This window comes from Anomalospiza imberbis, chromosome 20 (genome assembly GCF_031753505.1).
Source record: "Anomalospiza imberbis isolate Cuckoo-Finch-1a 21T00152 chromosome 20, ASM3175350v1, whole genome shotgun sequence".
NCBI lineage: Eukaryota > Metazoa > Chordata > Aves > Passeriformes > Viduidae > Anomalospiza > Anomalospiza imberbis.
The window spans coordinates 5,963,014-5,984,385 of NC_089700.1; the positions used below are offsets into that span (position 1 = coordinate 5,963,014).

Below are 21,372 nucleotides of genomic sequence, written 5' to 3' on the forward strand. Positions count from 1 at the left end.
TTGCTGTGATCTCAATAGTGTTAACTCTTAGGGGAGTTTAACTGGAAAACCTCATTTGCTTTAGAGGGATGTGATGTTCATTTAGAGTAACTTAGATTTTGTTTTTAAGTTCAGCATTGAGTTGTATCATGTAATATTTGTATTTTTTTTTTTTGCCATAAACCGATACCTCAGTCAGGATTTCTTAACTTCAGCTCCTTGAAAGTGAATATTAGTTTTCCTACCTGGAAAAAAGAAGCCTCCAGACATGGCTGAGCAGAGGAAACAAAAGTTTCTGATCTGCTTTGCATCACAGTAACTACTTCAGGTGGACTAGAAATTGCATTGGACTTGCAAGACTTGAATCAGGCGTAAAACTTATTTAAACAGAGATTTAATAACAAGTTCAACATAATCCCCAGCCACTAAGCCCTTTGTTTTCATTTTAGGAAGAGGGAATGTGATGTTATTACAGGAGGAAGACAGCTTGATTCATTTGCAATCTTCCAGTATCTGTCCCTAAGAACAAACGCAGCGGCTTTGGGCTGGCGCTGGCGGGTGAAGATTCCTTTCTTGTTCCCCAGAACTCGTGTGGTCCCTGCAGAGAAGTTAGAAAATAAAGAAATGTATAAACCGAGCTCTTCCAGGCCCTGCTGTGAGCTGTTACAACGTAGGTACTAAATCAGGCCAGGTGGAAGAGACCTCTGCACTCTCTTCTGCAGAGTCAGGGAGAGCAGGGGAGCTTGGCAGGAGCCAGGGATGGGACAGAGCAATCCAGCTGCAGGTCCTTGTTTTCACAGTGCTGAGCTGGGACACTTAACTGGGGTGTGCCCACTGATCAGTGTTAATCTGCTGTAGATTGGCTCCACCTTCAGATTGGATGGAGGAAATGGGGATGCCTGTTTACTGTCCTGTGTGGTGTCTGGCTCCTTTCTGCCTGTTTTAATTTTCATAGGAAATTAGAGAAAAGGATTGCAACACCTAGAGAGACTGGAACTGCATCTGTGTCTGACCTTGTCTACATTTTCTCAGTCCTCTTTGATGCTGCTTTTCTGGCCACTGCCATCCCTGAGCTTTATAATGCCTGTCCTGGTGCTCTGCAGGGTATTTTAGTGCTGTTCCTCCCTCTCCCTGACTGCTCACCACCCAACCCACTGCAGGTGGCATAAGCAGAACAGGTTCATTATTAGATCTGGGTTGTGATTGTTTAATTTCTGTGGGACTGCACTGTAAATTAAGGAATTTCCCTTCCTTTGTGACTACTGCACTTATCTGTTAATAATGGATAGAGTGTCATGGTGAGACAGCTGTGTGCCAGTGTGGCATCTGCTCCTCTACTGCTGAACCTCTACCACGTAAATTATGATTATTTAAGGTGCTCTGTTCCCAGGGCAGCTGTAGGTTACACTTGAAGCAAGTGAGATGTCCCTGAAGCTCTGAATTGAGGGTGACCAAAACCCAGGAGCAATTTGGGACTCCCACAAACTTCCCTTGTGCATTTTCTCATGTTCCTGGGAGCATCTGTGCAGGAGAAAGGGTGAATTAAGCACAGGCAGGACATTATCTTTTGGCTCTGGTCATGCTGGATTTTGTGACAAAATCAGCTGTGCTCTGTCCTGGTGAACAGAGGACCTTTTGTCCTACCCTTCAGCACAGTGTTTGTGTGGCATCAACCACTAAATTCCCAGGGAGGATGGAGAGGTGTTTAGAATATAAATAAAAGCTCACCTTGATTGGTCATGAAATCAGCAAAATTCCAGATGAGCTCCCCGATCACGTACTCCTTCCTCTTCTTGTCGAAGACGGAGTGGTACTCCCTGAGCATGGCCTGCTGGTACTCCTCAGTGAACATCATGGGGGGGTCCTGCAGCAGGAGAACAGGCTCAGGGCACAAACTATCCCAATCCCACTGCCTGAGAACTATTCCTGAACAGAAACTCTGGGGCTGCCTGGTCTGTGAGTTGTGCTGTGTTAACATGGCTGTTGGGACCATTAGCAAACACAGAACTCCAGGTATTCCCAGGGCCAATTCCCCTGCTGGCCTTTGTCATGGCAGGGACAGGAGTGCCACCCCCCCTGCATGGGACAGCACCAGCAACCTCCATTCTCCAGGGTTTGCTTTCATTTAAGCCTTTTCTAGCACTGCCAAGGACAGTTTGGAGTCCTCTTTAGCAGACAAAGTGAGTGGCAAAGCTCACTGGTTTTGGTGGAGCAGGATCCCAATCCTGGAGCCTTTTGGACACTCCCAGCTAAAGCATCTCCCAGCAAAGCCAGGCCCAGTGGTGCCAGCCTCTCCCAGTTACATTTTGCTGCCCTGTTTCCATCTGGCAAACACCACAACACTCACACTGTGCAGTCCAGGCACCGAGTCTGCTCCATATTCGCTCTGGATAATGGGTTTTTGGTAGGTTTTATACCAGTTCTCAAACTGGGCTGTGAGTTGGAGTGGGATCACTTCCAGGTGGCCTGGGTCATGGTACCAGGAGAAGTAGCTGTTCACACAAATCACATCCACATAGGGAGCCTGCAAAAAACAAGGTGAGAGTGTTTTGGCACAGACTTCAACCTTCTCTTGTAAATCTAAATCCTCCTTTGGGTTCATTTAATGGAATCCAGGTTTATTACACATAGAATTAATTGTTTCCCCCTTCACTCAGGCCCTCCAAATATAATATCTTCCCAGAAAAAAAAAGAAAAGGATAAATGTAATAAGCTAACAGCATTCATTTGGCATTTTTCTTACAGATTAGAAAGTCACAGCAAAGACTTAGACAAGATCAACACGTTTCATTCTCAGGTTTGTTAGAAGTTTTTTTGTTTCCAAGATGTCTCTGGCTTGCTGGTACATTTAGATGTACTTTTTCTTTTTGAGTATTGGAATGTGATTATCAAGTGAGTGGTCAAATATTTTGACTAGCAACTAAATTTTGTGCATCAATGGTGCAATACTAAGACTAAAGCATTCTGCAAGTTATTTGCCATTTCTACCACATGGACAGTGTGATAAAAGGGCACAAAGCCCCCTCAAAATAAAGTGATGTTGTATGTAACTTGTTCAATGTTCTCTTAACATGTTTTGTAATAAAAGAAAAAAAAAGTTCTAATATCACATCAGTGTATGTGAGATCTGTTCTTTGGGTTTGTTTGCCTGAGCTCTTCCAGTTGGGCAGAGTGGGAATGGGATATCCAAAAGCAGATTCCTGCTGGGCTCCTTCAAATATAAAAGCATCAGAGGTTTGTTTTCTTTTCTGGGGTGGGGAGGAAAAACCTCAGAGTTGCAGCCATTCCTGCTCATTAGAGGACATTTCACAAGAAATCCAAAATGTAACCTGGATCAGGGATGTGTGGCAGCACCAACTCACCTGCTAGAAGTGATTATTGTACAAGGATCTACCCTGGAAACAAATACAGGTGTTAAAAATCCTTGGGCCATGCTATGAAAGGCCCAAAAATCCAAGGAAAGTGCCTTTGGTTATTTATCCAGCTCTAAGGCTTTAATTGTGGAGCTGGAGGAGCTTTTAGATTATTCAACACAAACAGACATCTGCCAAAGAAGTTTTAGAGCAGTTGAAAGCAGGAATTAAAGCAAAGCTTCCTTCCTTTAGACTTCCACAAGGGTTGTGAGCATTTTAAAGAGGTTTAAGCTTTGGCTTAATTGCAAGTGAAAATCCTGAGCATTAGTAAACACAACCAATGGCATGGCAAAGCATGACAGTATTAATGGAATCCAGGGGCATAATCCTGCACACAAAGAATTGTTCTCTCTTACAGATGCTTTTTTTTTTTCAGCTGGACTACAACTACAGGATAAGGTGATTTCTACTAGAAAAAAAAAAAGTAATTTTTTTCAGCCTTTCCCTGCTAAATATCTCCAGTAAATTTAGGTAGGAGTGGGGGGAAAGGAGTATAAAACAAGTGACAAGAGAAGGAAATTTAATATATGAATTAAAAAAAAAAAAAAAGAAAAAGCTAGAAAATAAAGCAAACTTACACCACGATCAAGAGCGTAATTAGCATCTGTCACAAAGGTGACTGGTCTGGAGGGGTCGAGAGCTTTAGTGTGAGCTATCACTGTCCTGTTTGCAAACAGTAAAGCAAGAGTTCAACAACAGCATGGAGAAGCACAGCCCCCTCTCCCCAGGCTCTCTGTCCTTCCACCCCCCAGACAGAGCTGCTTTTGATTTAGCAGCCAGTGTTTTAAAGAAATAAAGAGAGTATCTGTCACCAAGTGCATGCCACACCACCTGAAAAAGAGCAGAGTGGAAGCACACCAAGCACAGGCACATGGGTGGTGCCAGCAGCTCAGAAGTTGAAGGGACAGTTGAGTTTGAAGACAAAACTGTAAAGAGGGCAATGGGAAGTTTCTGAACAACTCCTGGGATGTGTTCCTGAGGCCCTGTGCCACAACAGGCAGAGGCTGGATGTTTCTGAGGAAGCCCTGAGTGAGGGAGATGGGACAGAATGGGAGAGTCAAGCTCTGCTGCTGCCCTGGCATTGCAGGAGGTGGTGGAACATCCTGAAGAATGAAACACACAGTTCTCTCTTTATGCACCTCAGCTCCCAGGGACAGTCTGCTGCCCATAACAGAGCTGCCTCTGTGCTATCCAAAGCTTAAATCTCTTTATTAGAAATAAACCAAGGGGGCTGCAGGGACTCAAAGCAGTGGCTTTGAAGTGGGAAGCCACAGAACAAATAAGCAGCACTAACTGCAGAACCTTGTGTTCAGAATGAAAGGCCAGTTATTTTACAGCTTTGCTGTAAATCTCAGAGGATTCAGCACTCGTCTTCCAGTGCTAATGAGGAATATTCCATTCTCACCAGGTCTGGTTTTACTAAACTCTTAGCTCAAGAAGAGATGCTCAAACCAAGTGGACTCCTGGGAATTTTGTGGAGTCTTGGGGGTTCAGAACCAAGACCCTGGGACAGTTCTGAGCATCAGTTCCACACGTGCAGCAGTTCCATTTTAGTTTGCACCCACAGGTTCAGTTCCAGGGTTCCCAAAAATGCCTGCCCTCCCTTTACTACCTCTCTGTGCCATCCCAAAGGAAGAAGAGGCACCATCTGCCAAGAGATGAGGAGCAGAGGCACTTACTTGAAGTAGTGAGCAGCTGGGGGCAGCTCTGACGCTGGCTCGTTGGCCACTGACCACATGACCACTGAGGGCCTGTTCTTATCCCTGCGGACCAGCTCCTCCATCACAGCCAGGTGATGCTGCAGGGACTTGTTCCCAAAGCTCTCGCTGGAAGACAGGAGGAGGTGAGGGTGTAAAATCCATCCCCTCTGCCTTCCCCTGTGAAAACTCAGCCTCTGGGCACAGCACAGCCTTGATGCTGAGAATGGCTTCTGCCCTGTTTCCCCAAAGTTTGCTGCACAGTTCAGGGCCAAGGTTTGGGCTCGTTAATGGAGCCATGTGGCAAAACGTGGCAAAATGCCCTCTGGTTGCCCAACATCATGAGGCACCACCGGTGGCGCAACGGGAGATTTCCAAACAGAACAAAGTACTCTCATTATCAGCACAACGGGTGGGACACTGAGGACAGAAGTGTAAAAATAGTAATGGGACACTTGGGAACGGCTGAGAGAGGAGCAGGGGAGCAAGGGCAGGGTGTGCTGGGCAGCTCTTACGGCAGTTTGATGCCCACCCCCGGGCTCTCGTCGATGACCACGATGCCGTAGGCGTCGCACAGGTCCATGATCTCCTCGGCGTAGGGGTAGTGGCTGGTGCGGAACGAGTTGGCCCCCAGCCAGCGCAGCAGGTTGAAGTCCTTCACAATCAGGGGCCAGTCCAGGCCTTTGCCACGGATCTGGGGGGAGAGAGCAACCAGCCCTTGTGAACACAGCTTCCCCGCTTGGTCCGGCCCCAGCCCTGCCTGGGGTGGGGAACCCAACAGCCACTGTCACAGTCAGAGGGGTTTGGGTCGGAGGGGACCTTAAATCTCCTATCATTCCACCCCCTGCCATGGGCTGGGACACCTTCCACTAGCCCAGGTTGCTCCAGGCCCTGTCCAACTGGCCTGGAACACTTGCAGGGATGGGCAAGCTTCTTGATGGGATGCCCACAGCTTCTCTGGGCAACCTGTGCCAGGGCCTCCCCACTCTCACAGCAGACTGACTGACTGTCAGCATGTCTGGCTGAAAGCTGTGGCTGGGAGATGCTTCAGTGTCTGCACCAGCACATCCATGTGTCCTGAGGGATGGCAGGACTGTGGCAGGACCGGGCATGGTGTCCCCTTAGTGCTTAGCCTGGGAGGAGGGTGTGAGGAAACAGCTCCTTGGAGAGGAGAGGGGAGACAGCACAGGTGCCACCTCGGCAGTGTGAGCTGAGGTGGCCCTGGGTGCCACACTTACATCTGCATCCTCGTGCTTGTTGACCCCGTGGAAGTAGAAGGGCTTGCCGTTGATGAGGAACTGGGTGCTGGTGACGTGCACGGTGCGGATACCGACCGGGAGCGTGTACACGTCCTCCAGCAGAGCCCTGCCCACCTGGGCCTGCATCTGCACCTGCATGTCCAGGGAGGAACGGGAGGGATCCTCACACGGATGCCCAGGGCTCCCTCCCCTGTCTGGGAGGGACATTCTGGCCCCACATCCCTTCCCAGCCCTGCCTCAGCACACAGCCTGTTCCTCACTGCTGCTGCTCGGGGGGGGAGCCAGGCCTGACTGAACAAAAAATACAAATCCAAGGTGTGGAAGCTGAAGGATGAAGAATGAGCCCTGGGATGACCCTTTTTGCTCATCCCAAAAAACTTCAGCGTCTTTTCCCCATGGCATCCCCCCGGGACATTTCTGTGCCCTGCACCTTGATGCCAGGCAATGACTGACACATCACCTGCTCCCAGGTGTGAGCCTGAGTCCCTGCAAACCCAGAGCAGCTCATCCTCCCTGATTTCTGCACCTGAACATCACCACTGATCCTCACCTCCCACAGAACCTCCCAGGCTCCAGCTGTTGAACTCATCATCTCCCCAGAGGGGATGGACTGGACCCTCAGTGTGAAGGGCCAGCACCTCAGAGCACACTCCAGGAATGCTCTTCTCCCTGCCAGACCCTTCAGAAGCTGCCAAAGCTTGATTTGATTACTGCCTAATTAGCAGAGCCACTCAGGTCACACGCACAGGGCCCGTGAGAGGAGAGGACAGAGCATGGGCCATATGGCAGTGCCTTAATCCTATTAAACACACCCACAGAGGAGGAAATGCCACTTTACCTCCAAGGAGTACAGGTATCCAGGGTTCTCGTGCATCAGGTAAGGCCACCAGAGGTTTGGGTTGAGGACTTTGAGCTCTCCCACTGGGCCATCTCCTGTAGCAACCACCTTCCCCTCATGGTCACGTAAACTCAGGGACAAGGAATTGGCTGTGCTGCCAACCACTGACACCTGATACTGCACTGTGGCTGGCTCAGAGGAAACAAAATTCAATCAGAGACTGCAAGAGACAGCTCAGCCCCAGGAAAAGCCACCAGGAAACAAATTCAATCAGACTGGTGCAGGGTATTTTCCCCGCTGCCCTTGGCACCTCCATTTGGAGCCTGAGGGAGCTGCTGTAATTGCTCTGGACCTACCAACACTGTCTGATGAAGTGGTTGTCACAGTGATGTCATCGATGTAGGCAGCAGGAGTGGTGTAAAGCACAACTGGGCGGTGGATCCCAGCATAATTAAAGAAATCAAACCTGATGTTCTGCACAAAATAGTTCTTGGGGTACCTGAGTGAGCAAGACAGGAGAACTGGCTGCATTACACCTCAATACACAGCTGAAGGCAGCGTTTGCATGCTGGCAGTGCAAAATAATCATGTAAAATTCTTCATGACAGGCTGGATCTGTCTGTCAGCTACACTGAAGGATTTTGCAGTTAACAAAGAAGTTAACGAAGATCTTGATCCTTCAGGAGAGCTGGTACTTGCAGCTCCCAGCTGAATCCAAGCTTCTCAAACCTGCCCTGGATTCAACTTGACAAATCACCCAATCTGAGCCCCCCGTGCACAAAACAGATGCAATAACTCACTGCAGATTCCTCACAACACCACAGCTTAAACTCCTCGCAGCTCCACCGACAAATCCACCATAAAGACAACCCCGAGGAGGGATTTCTGAACCAGCAGCTGAACAAACTCCCCCTTCTCCCACAGCCCTGGGATGAGCCCAGCAGTAAAACACGCCAGAACTCACCTTGATTTGTCAGTCATGTACTGGATGGAGCCCGGGGGCAGCGTGTGGGGGGTCAGGGTGTTGTTGAGGGCCACAGTGATGCGGCACAGGGTGCCTGGGCTGCCCTGCACCACGCTGCTGATGTCAGCCTCAAAGGGCAGGTGCCCCCCTTCGTGTTCCACCACCTGCACCCCGTTCACCCACTGCAAGGAAAGACACAAAAAATGGCTTATTGGGATTTTGTGGTCAGCAGAGCACAGGGAAGGGAAGCCCAGTTACAAGGAACACCTGGGCTCTTGATCCTCAAAGGATCTTTGAGGGATCTCCCTTTGCTGGGAGCTAGGTCTGGGTCACATCAAGTGTCTCTGAGGGACACTGTGGGGCAGATCCACTCATCAGGAAATGTTTAGTTACCAATTCCAAACTCCAGGATCAGATAAGAGAAATTGGAATTCATCCTTGCTGGGGGAAAACAGGCACGAGCGCAGAAGGGGATGCAAAATCGAGGCTGGGACGCATTTGCTTTTAGTCCAGCCTAATTTAGGAAGCACAGGGCCAACGCCCCGAGGCACGTACCACGATGGAGTAGTAATGGGCACTCCCAAAGCGCAGCACCACCCTGGGGGCGGGCTCGCCCTGCAGCCAGCGCAGGGGGAGCAGCACCTCCTTCTCGTACCACACCCAGCCAATGTAATTCTCCAGGCTGGGGTCCTGAGTGATGTCGTTGAAGCTGGCAGGCACTGGCATGTCAATCACAGGGCCGGACTGGCAGGAATTGCGTGCAAAAGGAAAGAACAGATCGTTTAAAAAGAGAAATTTTACTACTGGAGGTATCCCCTTCCACTGACAGCCTTACCATGCCTTTGCCAAGGGGAAATACTTGGGAAAAGCTGTTTAAAAACTGCTGAGATCTCTCACAGCTCCTATACAAGCCCTAATTAGCACCAGGCACAGGAACCTGCCTTCTCCTACAGGAAGCAGCTGCTCCTTTCTTTTCCACTCCTGCTGTACAATGAAATGTCTTTATTAATGGCTCTAGAATCACGGAATCAGAGAAGTGAGTAGGGAAAAACCCAAGCCCGGGTTGTTTCAGTGGGAATTTTCTCCTGCACAGCTCCAGGACAATGTGCCACAGACAAAGCACATGTGGTGCTGTTTGTCAGCTAAGAGATGTAGTAAAAGTGTCAGAAAATAATAGATGTTTTGGGCAGTAATGGATATTTTGGGACATTTTTCTCCCCGTGGCGACTGGGATCAGCTCAGGCTTTGTCACTGTGTGAAAGCAACAGAGATTCCTTGGGATTACAACAGAATCCATTCAGTTGCTTATTCCAGTGTGAAGATTAGAGGGAGGCAGTGTCACACTACATTGAATGTTGAGGAATCCAGATGCTGTTGCCAAACTGAGCTGTTCATTTTCAGCACTTTCTGCACTCAGGATGCTGCACAAAGGAGTTCTGCAGCTTCTCCTTTCCTGAGGAAGCGTCAGGAAATGGAATGAGGAAGGTCTGGGCACCCAGGGTGGGCATCATGTGCATGGCTGACTCAGCACTGGCACTGCAGAGAGCCCAGTGCCCTCATCAGAAAATCCTAGTGGGAAGATTCTTGGACAGGCAGGAGGATTTTCTAGTATGTGATGCAGGAAAACCTTTGCCTGTGCTGGCCAGAACCTGTGTGTCCTTCAGGGAGATTCTCTGAGCTCTAAAACAGGTTGAGTGCACTCATCTAAACCTCTCTTTGAAGGGGCATATTTCAGGATTCCTCTCCTCTGCAAAACTTCCAGCAGCACAGTGCCTTTCAGCTCTTCTCTCCTTCCACAATCCAGCAACAAAATCGGCCAAAAGGCTCAAAACAGAAACAACGAACAACTTATCCATTTTATACATAAAATCAGTAACTCTTTTCTGCCAGGTAATGCAGTTAAATTCCAAGCAGATCCCAGCCACACCAAAACTTTTCTACCAGCACTCTGAAACTTCGGAATAAACAATTCCCAGTGCCTTTCCAGGCACCTTTTTGCCGATTCTGTGCTGCTGGAAGCTCAGCGCTGTGCAAGGCTCCTGCAGCACGGGACACCTGGAGGTGAATGGGGCTCATTCAGACGGAGTCTGCCTTCGGAGCAGCACCAGGGGCATCAGCAGGGGCTGCCGATTAGGAACTGCCTCCAGAACAACCCGGGCAGGGCCAGCACCGTGGGGCGAACGGCAGCGGCTCCGCCAGCCCGCTGGGGAAGAAGGCAGGGAAAGAGGAAGAGAGGAAGAAAGAAGCGGAGCCCCGCCAGCAGGCCGGAGCCCGGTTCGGAGGGGAAAGAGCGCAGCCCGTGCCCCGGGTGGGCAGCGCCCGCCCCGCTCCCCGCTACCTGCCGGAGCGGCCGCCGGTACCAGCGCTGCACGAACCCGGCGTCCCTGCCCGGAGACAGATCGGCGCGGAAGCTCCAGAGGCCGCCGAGCTCCCTGCGCTCGCGAGAGGGGGTGTCCCGGGGCTGCAGCATCCCGGCGGGACCGGCCGCCAGCCCCGGGAGGAACAGCAGCAGCACCGGCAGCGTGTACGGACCGGCACCGCCACCGCCTGAGGCCGCCAGCGCCATCTTGGCTGTGGGCAGGGCCCGATGAGGGGCGGGGCCTCGGCTGAGGGGCGGGGGCGGGGCCTCGGCTGAGGGGCGGGGCGGGGCCTCGGCTGAGGGGCGGGGGCGGGGCCTCGGCTGAGGGGCGGGGGCGGGGCCTCGGCTGAGGGGCGGGGGCGGGGCCTCGGCTGAGGGGTGCTCTGTCCCGACCCTTGTCGCGATCCCGATCCCTGTCACAGTCCCGATCCCGATCCCTGTCATGGTCCCGGACCCGATCCCTGTCACAGTCCCGATCCCGATCCCTGTCACAGTCCCGATCCCGATCCCTGTCATGGTCCCGGACCCGATCCCTGTCACAGTCCCGATCCTGATCCCTGTTACAGTCCCGGTCCCGATCCCTGTCACAGTCCCGATCCTGATCCCTGTCACAGTCCCGGTCCCGATTCCTGTCATGGTCCCGGTCCCGATCGGGTCCCCGCCCCAACGGGATGAGCGACTGCAGGGCCCGACAGGGAGCGGGTCCTGTCCCACGGTCGCCTCCGGTCAAAGCCACGAGTGTCCGGCGTAAAGGCACCTCCAGGAACTTTCGGGCTCTGTCCTGGATAGCTGGATTTCATCGAGAGGCGAGTGATCTCTCCTCTCCCTCTCCCTCTCCCTCTCCCTCTCCCTCTCCCTTTTCCTCTCCTCTCCTCTCCTCTCCTCTCCTCTCCTCTCCTCTCCTCTCCTCTCCTCTCCTCTCCTCTCCTCTCCTCTCCTCTCCTCTCCTCTCCTCTCCTCTCCTCTCCTCTCCTCTCCTCTCCTCTCCTCTCCTCTCCTCTCCTCTCCTCTCCTCTCCTCTCCTCTCCTCTCCTCTCCTCTCCTCTCCTCTCCTCTCCTCTCCTCTCCTCTCCTCTCCTCCCCTCCCCTCCCCTCCCCTCCCCTCCCCTCCCCTCCCCTTCCCTTCCCTTCCCTTCCCTTCCCTTCCCTTCCCTTCCCTTCCCTTCCCTTCCCTTCCCTTCCCTTCCCTTCCCTCCTTATTTGTTACTCAGGGGTTTAAATGCATTTATCACCTACTTTTACTTATTTATTCTTTTGCTTACTTATTTACACTATTTGTTTATTTATTTATTTATCACAGAATCATTTAGGTCAGAAAAGACCTCTGAGGTCACCAAGTCCAACCTGTGACCCAACACCCTTCTGTCACCCAGAGCAGGGCACTGAGTGCCACATCCACTCTTCCTTTAAACACCTCCAGGGATGGTGATTCCACCTCCCTGCACAACCCGTTCTGATGTTTGGTCACCCTTTCTGGGAAGGAATTCCTCCTGATGTCCAACCTAAACCTCCCCTTAAGCACAGCTTAGGTTTATTACTACTGCTTGCTTACTTCACTTATTTATTGCCTGCTTGCTCACTTCTGTTTATTTTCAGAGACACTTGTTGAAGTGTGAAGGTTAAAAGTTATTGGAAATGGCAAAAAGGAGCGCTGGTGGCTTCTTGGGGGGAAGAGGGAGGGTGAGCTCTTGAAGAACCCAGACACAAGAGCAGGATCTCAGTGAACTACAGACACCCCAGTGTTTATTAACTCCAGATCAGTGGCACGGGCACACCGCTGCAGGCACGGGATCTCTCCCCACACTCTAAGCCTGTTCCTTGAGCCTCTTGAGCAGCTCCCGCAGCTGCTCGATCTGGGCGGACACGCTGCTCTTGGCGGTGCCGCCCGCGGCCGTGTACTGCTCCACGCTGCTCACCACGCTGAACACCTGCGCCACGTCGCTGCCAAACAGGGGGCTGGGGGCACAGGGGGGTGTCAGGGGGCTCTGGGCTGCTCCACGTGCCCAGTGCCTGTGGAGAGGCTGAGGGAGCGAGGATGGAGCCTTTTCCCGAGGGGAAACGCTCCTGAGCTTCTGCTGCCTCCAAGGGGACACCGAGGAACTTCAGAGCCAAACCCCTCTGGGGGCTTCCTCCTCAGGGCAGAGGTGTCTCCCAGCCCCTCCCAAGAGCTCCTGCCCCTGCCCATGCCCGTTCCACCCTGCTGGAGTGGAAGGGAGGTGATGTTGTCCCCCTCCAGCAGATGTTTCAGCCCCAGCAGGAGCAGCGGTGGTAATCAGGACAGGAGGATGTTGAGGTGCAGCCCGGCCCAGGCACTTTGGGGAAGGCAGGTCAGGGAGGCTGAGCCCTGCCTGTGCAGGGAAGTGAAATAACAGAGGTACAAACCTGATGCTCTTCAGGTCCTCCAGGCTGAGATTGTTGATGGTGATGCCTTTGGTCTCGGCCAGCTGGACGGCCTTGCCAGAGGCCATGTGGGCTTGTCTGAAGGGCATCTGCAGTGGGAAAGGGACGGAGCAGACAGGACTCAGCTCAGTTCCTCTGCATCCAAAGAAATCCCAGCTCCAGCTCTCCCTCTGGCACTTACTCCCTTCCGAACCAGGTAGAGAGCGAGGTCAGTAGCCAACATCTCCGGGCTCAGCGCCCTCTCCATGCTCTCCTTGTTGATCTGCAGGATCAACAAGACATCTGTAGGATCCCAGAGACACGTTACCATCAGCTCCTCCTTGGGGCATGTTAGTAGTCAGGGAGAGGGGAATTCATCTAGAGCTCTAATAGAATGCTCTGTGCAGCTGGTAGAGGGGACCAAAATGAGCAGAGTGGGTGGGGTACTGAGGAGTTTTTATTTGTGAACAATCTGGAGCTCTGCTCTCTGTATTACTCACAGAATATGAACCATGATAATGTTGAATAGTGAGAGGACAAGAAGAATCCTTACCTGGAGGGTGGAAATCACTCCAGTGGCAACCTGGAGCACAGCATTCAGGGTGTCTACGACATCAAAGACAGCCTCCTTGTCCTCCTGTGTTGGAACAGTGATGGAAATGGCTCTGAGCCAGCCTGGTGCAGCCCAAAACCCCCCCAGGCTGAGCAGCCCAGCTCTCCTGACTCCTCCAGCCAGCAGGAGAGATGGTGTGGAGAGGAACAAGGGCTTTACCTGCAGGTCCTTGTTGTAGGTGCTCGGGAGTCCTTTGAGGACCATGAGAATTGCAGCCAACTGCAGAGGGAAACAGGAGAGGCAGGGAGTGAGGCACAGAGCAAAGCACAGCCCCAGGGCAGGGCCAGAACCCACAGCTCTTTACAAAGAAAAGGCAAAGAAAAAGGAGATTCTCCAGCCCCAATAGGAGCAGTTTCCTCTCCCTCCTCCTTCTTTTTGGGGCTCACCCGTCCAAACACTCGCCCGGCTTTGCTGCGGATCAGCTCCAGACTGTCGGGATTCTTCTTCTGAGGCATCAGGCTGCTGCCAGTGCTGGTGGGACATGAGTGGAGTGCACTGGTGAGCAAAATCCTCATCCATACACACACATCATCACTGACCGAGCCCTCCAAAAGCAACGTGTAGGACCCTCTTCCCTGTACTCCTGTTTAGGGTGTAGGAAATTAGTGAACTGACTGAGTTGCTCTTTGATTTTGCACCTTGTCTGGAGCTCCCACACATTCCCACCTCTCACAGACAAACTTAAAAGGGGGCTCCCCCTCCAGGGTCATATCAGCAGGTCAGACTAAGTGTTAGTGTGACTTCATGGAGGGAAGGCTGTGGCTGTGCCACCCTGCAGACAAGGAGTCTGTTGGGATTGCAAACCCAGCCATGCAAGGGCTCTGGCAGCATTCCCGGCACAAGAGGAAGTTGTCTCTGCCAGCAGGTCCTGGACAGGAGTTGCTGGGCTGAACACAAACTTGGTTGAGTTAAGGGAATCAGAAATAAATTACCATTGCTGAAGAATATTCACCCTGAGGGTGCCTTTGTGCCAGGCTCCAGATGCTGGCTCAGCCTTGTGCACAGACAGACCCCAACCACTGCCTCACCCAGCGTGGAGAGCTGAGGAGGAGAGACTGAGGAAGGAGCTCTCTGCCCAGAGCTGAGACCTACCTGTAGGCATCAGAGAGGGTCAGGAAGCCAAACTCGCTGGTGCTGTAGATGATGAGGTCCTCAGCCATCTTGCTGAGGTGGATCATCAGCAGGGTGGCAGCAGAGAGGAATTCCACTGCAGGGACGGCAGGAAATCAGGAGGGGAAAAGGTGCTTGGACAAGCCAGGGAACCCTGAGTGGGGCTTTACTTCCTAGTGATGGATTTCAGTCCCTTGTTAAAGAAGGGTAACTGGAAAGGTGTCAGGAGCTGCTTCCCCCAGTGCTGGGAAGCTTTGGCTGTGCTTACCCACAAAGTCCCTCTCGCTGACGGCATCCATGCTGTTCAGGCTGATGGAAGCAAAGTCCAGCTCTGCAAGGAAGGGGATGGACACAGAAGCTCACACTGGCCCTGAATGCACCAGGCTGCCCCAGAGGAGGTGACTTTTTATCTATTCATTACCCTCCACCCCCTTGTTCAAGTGCTGCAACACATCCAAAGTAACATATGGACAATGTTCTGATGCTTCCCAAAATCCCAGATATTATGAGTAGTCCCAGGGAGACATTTACCACTGCACAGCAGCTCTCTGTCAATTCCCAGGGGGTTTCCAGCCAGAGCTCCACTGCCAGGGGAGAAAGAACCAGAAGTCACCCATGATATCCAAACTGATATCCGACAAATACTGAGCTGTAGGGATGACACCTCTCTGAAGATTGCCCCAATTCGCTTGGATTTCACAGTGTGGTCTGAGGCTCCCTTAACTCTGGACTAAACCAGATTTTCCCTCCCAAACAGGCAGATCTTAATGGAAGCCTTGTAAGCCTTGATTTTCAAGAAGGGATAGAAAACTATTTCTATGGTGAGAGTCTTTGGATAGGCAAGCTGGGCTGCAGTGTCTATGGAATAGAAACCCCAGTGGCTCATGGGATGAACAGATCTGCTTCTTGTCTTTATCTCAGAGCAAAGTGAGGGCTGAGGATCACAATAAAAATTAAACTTTACCTTCCCAAAGGCAAGACATTGATCCTCCTCTTCACCTCTCCCAGGCGCTCAGAATCGCGGGTCAGAGCAACAGCGTGGCTGGGGAAGGACAGGAGAGATGAAGCTGGAAAATCTCCCACTCCAGGAGGTGAGAATGGCCAAAGGATGGGGAACAGGGAGTTCCCAACCCATGCTTGGATTCCCAGCTGGTCAGAGCACACTGGGAATTCCTGTTCCAGTTTGTGGGGTTTCTCTTCTGGTTTGTCTCCACCCCTGGCTGTCCCCTCAGCAGAGCAGGGCCCCGAGGGTGGAGAGGGTGGGAGGTGCTCACCTGAGCAAGAACTGGCTCCATCGGATGGGCTGAGCTTTCTGCAGGTGGGTGTAGCCAGGCAGGATCACATCGATTTCTCTGGGAGGGAAAGGACAGAGAGGTGAGCAGCAGAGACAGCAGGGAGGGCAGGGCCACAGGAGATCCTGCATCTGCATAGTCACACAACAAGCCTAGGAGTCTCCTGCCCCAAAAAGGCCAAAGTAATGGAAAACAGGGACTGTGGAAAAGAACTCACATGGCAGCACGTTCCACCAGGGTCTCAATGAGGCGCAGGAGGTGCGTGGAGATGATGGAGAGGGAACTCTTCATGAACAGCTTCAGGTCAGTCACAACCTGTGGGAGATTGGCCACAGCCAGGCCAAGCACAGCGGGACGGATTTAGTGACCAAATATTGCTCAGCAGAACCCCCTGGCACTGTTATTCCCTCCTGGCGCTGTGTGATGGGAAGGGAGATCTTCCTCCTGTGGAATGCCTCCCTGGTCACTGATTTGTGAAAGCTGTTGTTGCTTTCCACGGACAGAACCAAAATCTGTTATTCTCAGTGCACTTCTCAGATATTGTCAAATTTGAAGCAGAAAATTCCCAACCAACACAAGTTGATCATCCTGAGGAAGACTGCTCCTGAAAGATGTGTGCACCCAGCCAGCAGAGTCAGGGGTTCTGGAGGTTTCCAGAGATGTCAGTGGAATTTTGTGGCCTTTTACCAGCAGGATGCAGTCCTGCAGATCCCACTCCCCTGGGTGGATGAATCACTGCAGCATCATTAGTTTAAAGCCATCATTAATTTAAAGGGAATACAGGCTGGAGTGTGTCAGGGCATGAGAGAGATGGCATAAAAATATTCAATTAAAGAACTGAGGTGGAGGAATACAAAAGGAGAAGAAAAGATTCTGTCCATACCTGATCATTCCTGCTTCTGCCAGTGTGCAACTTCCCAGCCACATCTCCAATCAGCTCCTGAGGACAAGAGCAGGAGTTCTGTCAGGATCTCTGTGTTCTAAACAGGACAATCCACATGAGCACATCCCCCTGCCTGGAAGGGACTCAGCTCCAGGACCCTGTGAGTAACCATGGGGTGTGTTCTGGGGTAGGGCAGCTTTGCAGCTTTGGGTTCTGTGCTTGTACAGCCCAAAAAGGGGGCTTGGAGACCCTTGGCTGTGCCCCGGGGGGTTCAGTGCCAGCAGCTCTCTAAAGGGATTTCACAGAGGGACAGAAGGACAAGCCCTTAATGTCAGGGGATCAGGAAGAAGAGGCTGGAGGAGCCAAACCTTCAGCCTGCGCTCGTTGGCAGTGTGGATATCCTCATCAGTTTGTTTCAGCACAAAGACTCCTTTGGACCATTCCTCAGAGATCTGCAAACAGCAGAAACACCAGTCAGCCACAGGAGTTATTAAATCCAGGGAGGCTGCTCTCAGGTCAGGAGCCATTCATTCACCTGACAGTTTTTGAAGGAAAGAAATACCTTTTCCAGGCCACCCAGGATCTTCTCCAGTTCAGTTTTAGACAGGATCCCAGACTTCTCCAAGGCTTTGGCATAAGCCATGCTCCCTTGGATGTCCACCTCAGACAGTCTCTGGTCATAGCTGATGGAAGCATTGAGCATCTCCATAATGGGATCTGTGCTTCCACTGAATCTTCCACCCCAAAGTTTATTCCCCTGAGAGAGAAAATAGCTAATTAAAGAGGCCTAATGACTTCAGATAAATCCTGTGCAATAAATAACATCCAGTGGTCCATTCATCTGATACAGAGCCCATGCTTAGCTCCTTTCAGTGTGACAGCACTGACCAGAAAGTCCCCTGGGCTTCAGGATCTCTGGCAAGTGGTTGAAGAGCTGGAGAACACATCACTGTCAGTGTTATTTACTCCTGAGCTCCAAGGTCTGGCCCAGGAACCCTCCAAGATATTTTACATCTGCAGGACTCTGCTGGGAGTCCTTGAAATTAATATCAGGGAAGGATGCAACACCAGCACAGATTTCTGTTTTGAGGCCTTGTAAAGGGGGGAAAAACTAAGTAGTCAGGAGGATTAAAGTGAAATTAGTATCCTTTAAAACTTTTTGGTCATGTTTAACTAACAATTCTTTGATTGACAAAGAGCTGTGGGCCAGCACAGAAACAAAAGTGGGGTCTTCCCATCCAAACCAGGATTCCTGTGGTGACCTCACCCCCTGGAATGTGTCACCCACTTCAGCGAGTGACCAAAGGCTTGTGCAGGGCTCCAGCTGTGCCCACAGCAGGGTGTGTGTTGTGTGGGAGCTTCTCCAGCAGTGATTCAGAGCCTGGCTGGCCTCACCTGAGCTGTGTCAGCTCAAAAGCTTTTTTCTTGCCCAGGTAAGACAACCCAAGAAGTTTTCATTCTGCCAAGCTTGCACTGAAGTGGGTCAGAATTTTACTTGGGCAGAGACAATTTATCCAAGATTTCAAAAGCAACTTTCCAGTGCTACCAGGCACAAAAAGGAATTGGAGGGCACCTGAGGGAAGGGACTAAATACAGCTGGATTGCAGAGTGGATAATTACTAGTCTACTTGATTCTTTAAACAACACTGGCAAATTTCTTCTCATGCTGGTCACTCTAACTACCATGGACAGCAAGGAGCTGGCAGGACATCTGGAAGCTGATCTGTGCCAGGCCTTTAGCAGCCAGACAAAACACTGTTGAATAACCTTTAAAATGTTTTCCCTGGTGACTGTTTCCATGTCCCTGTGCCTGAAAGGACAACAGGAGAGAGCCTGCAGAGGTGAGGGTGTAGCCATGTGTAAAAGGCAGCATTGTCAGAAAGCTGAGGGAAGGCAAAGAGGGGGATCAGAATAGAAAAAGAAGTGCTAGAGCTCCTCAACACTCATTTGGTGCATCCAGGAGCAACATTAATGCTAAATTAAAGGCCATTCTCAGCACTGGGGACCAGGAGTATCCAGGTATTTAAATCTTCCCATCAAAGCAAGAAGGATGTCAGCAGAAACATTGCCACCTACACATTTACAATCTGGAAATCAAAGCTGAAAGGTTCATTTAAGCATCTCCAGGACTCTTTGGAGCAGTGGCTGTGCAGCCTGGCAATGACAAACTGCCTGCAACGTGGAGCAGCGATTTGGAGAGCAGAAAATGAACTCGCCAGGATGCCCGGTCACGTCTGGGCAGGGAAGGAAACTGAAAATGCAGCTTTTGTGCCGAGCAGTGTTTACACAAGCTGCTGGGAAGTGCCTGAGCGCGAGTCCCAGGCACGAGTATCGGCCTTTCCCAGGAGACAAAGGCAAGAACGCGGAGGCCCTGGGACAGCTCCGCTCGGCTGAGCACCCCCGACACCCCCGGGGAAACAAAGTTCGCTCACCTCGGCTGCTGCCATCGCGGCCGCGCTGGCTCCGTGTGCGCCGCGGGGCCGCTGCGGGGCGGGGACACTGCGGGGCGGCTCCGGGCACGGTCCCGGTCCCGATCCTGGTCACAGTCACGATCCCGATCCCAGATCCACTCCCGGTTCCGATCCCAGCTCCAATCCCGGTGCCAGTCCCAGCTCCGGTCCCGATCCCGATCCTGGTCACAGTCACGATCCCAGATCCGGTCCCGATTCCAGCTCCAAACCCGGTCCCGGTCCCAGCTGTAATCCCGGTCCCGATCCCAACCCCAGCTCCGCTTCTGATCCCAGCTCTGTCCCGATCCTGATCCTAGCTTCACTCCCGGTCCCAGCTCCAATCGCGGCTCCGATTCCAGCTGCAACCCTAGTCCCGATCCCAGCCTCTGTACCGGTCCCAGCTGCAATGTTGGTCCCGGTCCCGATCCCGATCCCGGTCCCAGCTCCAATCCCGCCGCGCCCCCGGCGCTCCCGCAGCTCGTCCCGCCCGCCGGGGCGGGGAGTCCCCGGGCCAGCCCCGCTCCTGTGCTCTGTGCAGTGGCATTGCTTGTCCCTGTGCCTCACAGCACACTCAGGAGCGACATCCCAGTTTTCTTGTACCTTTTCGAGCTTTGCTGTCCTTTAACCAGCCTTGGTGTCATATAGCTGGGAAGGAACGTCATCCAGGTCCTTGGGTCCTTGGAGCAGCAGGACACTGCTAGGGACACCCAGCTGCCTCTGGCGGCCCCACAAGGTCCTTTTGCAGCTGGATTTTCTGTGTAGTGCCCTCAGTATCTGGAAGAAGGCTCAGACTCTGTATGTAGCCAGCAATTAATTCACTGTTTCTCAAACATTTCCTCCCTTGATCATTTCTTTTTCAGACTTGCAGACTTAAGGATGCACAGACCATTACATTGTCTGCACTGAGAAAAACTCTGAACCATTTTGTTGCCAGGTTCCCCCTTCTTCTGGAGTCCCTCACTTTTAATGCTTCTTTTTTTCATGTTCCTCCTTTATGGATGTCCATTCCATACTCCAGCTTTGACAGGAGGTTACTGAGGGTTTGGAAGAATGGTGAGCACGAGGTTTAGATCCAGAATGACCCAGCTGATAATGAGCCTAAGTGAATTCCTGGCTCAAGTGCCTTTCTGTGGCCTGTAATGAGCAGGGGTTTGAGACCAAAACCCAAATTCCAGTGAGTCAGAGGATGATGGTGAAAGTCTGAAGACATGGTAGGCCACACTCTGTAATGTCTGTAGAGCTCCACAGGCCCCTCCAATCTAAAATATTTCACAATTTTTAGAAAAGGATGGATGGGTGGGGATTACCAGTGACTGTAAACTACTTATTTAAGTAAGAGACTAAAATGTGGTAATCTGCTGCTTCTCTTTTACTTTCATTTTGGCCCTGTGTCACCAGCACTGGCCATGAGGGACAATGCCAGACTTTTGCTGCTGGGAGCAAGAGAAAATCTGTTCATCTGAGGATCTGAAGAGAAGGAACCAGAAGATACAAACAGGAAAAATAAGGGGAATGGCATGGATCGAGAAAGTTTATGGGAGGAAAAAGAACTGTGAGGGCCAATGAGGAAATCTCTGTTCTTCTGACTGCAGGTGTCGAGTATTGGTGCTACCTGTGGCTTTCTTGATCCTTTAGCCTGGTAGCTGAGTGTGCAAAAGTGATTTCCTGGCCAGATGACCAGTCTGGAGAGTGAGACATGAGCCAAAACAGGAACACAGCAGGAAGGAAGGGAGCAAACACAAAGGAGGTTTGTGGAAAGGTAATTAAAATGTGCTGTTAAAATGCCAAGAGAATGGATTTAAGGCCAGAATAAGGAGAGATTGAGAGTGGTGAGAAGGTGGAAAAAGGGAATTTTGCTGTTGCTGATCCTTCTTCAATGTGTTAAAAGCACAAATGCTCCAAAGGTGCAAGCACTCTGTGTCTCCTGGGGTACTTTAGCTGGAAATTTAGCTGCTGGCAGTTTGTCCTGCCTGTGCTGCAGCCCTTGCCCCAAACTTGGTGAGGCAACACCTTTGTTATTTCTGTTCCCTGCGTGTGTTCCAGACCTACAGCTCTGAGTCAACAATGTGCTGCTGCCTCAGCATGGGGAGAAGGGGCAGAGCAAAACTCCAGCTTTGCAAGGCTGGGGTGGGTAAG

The 21,372-nt window shown here is 51.7% G+C and overlaps 2 protein-coding genes across 3 annotated transcripts; both read right to left on the reverse strand.

The window, feature by feature from the left end:
* Positions 1 to 164: 164 nt before the first annotated feature.
* GUSB (glucuronidase beta) lies at positions 165 to 10,740 on the reverse strand. The gene is made up of 12 exons (XM_068210335.1): positions 10,489 to 10,740; positions 8,706 to 8,894; positions 8,151 to 8,332; positions 7,543 to 7,685; positions 7,187 to 7,374; positions 6,328 to 6,480; positions 5,605 to 5,783; positions 5,072 to 5,218; positions 3,971 to 4,055; positions 2,327 to 2,503; positions 1,708 to 1,843; positions 165 to 577 (listed from the first exon to the last, which is right to left on the reverse strand). The coding sequence occupies exons 1-12, from the start codon at positions 10,714 to 10,716 to the stop codon at positions 420 to 422; spliced, it is 1,965 nt and encodes a 654-aa protein (XP_068066436.1). The 5' UTR covers positions 10,717 to 10,740; the 3' UTR covers positions 165 to 419.
* Positions 10,741 to 12,226: 1,486 nt separating this feature from the next.
* On the reverse strand, positions 12,227 to 19,649 carry LOC137485706 (argininosuccinate lyase). Of its 2 annotated transcripts, none has more exons than XM_068210338.1 (16): positions 19,629 to 19,649; positions 17,349 to 17,543; positions 17,155 to 17,238; positions 16,787 to 16,843; positions 16,121 to 16,218; positions 15,886 to 15,963; positions 15,576 to 15,653; positions 15,143 to 15,195; positions 14,880 to 14,942; positions 14,594 to 14,708; positions 13,888 to 13,972; positions 13,661 to 13,720; positions 13,442 to 13,525; positions 13,091 to 13,171; positions 12,892 to 12,998; positions 12,227 to 12,465 (listed from the first exon to the last, which is right to left on the reverse strand). In XM_068210338.1, the coding sequence occupies exons 2-16, from the start codon at positions 17,493 to 17,495 to the stop codon at positions 12,315 to 12,317; spliced, it is 1,341 nt and encodes a 446-aa protein (XP_068066439.1). In that variant the 5' UTR covers positions 17,496 to 17,543; positions 19,629 to 19,649; the 3' UTR covers positions 12,227 to 12,314. The 2 variants fall into 2 exon arrangements, with proteins under 2 accessions (XP_068066439.1, XP_068066438.1); XM_068210337.1 differs by lacking the exon at positions 19,629 to 19,649 and adding an exon at positions 19,219 to 19,462.
* Between the last annotated feature and the right edge of the window lie 1,723 nt (positions 19,650 to 21,372).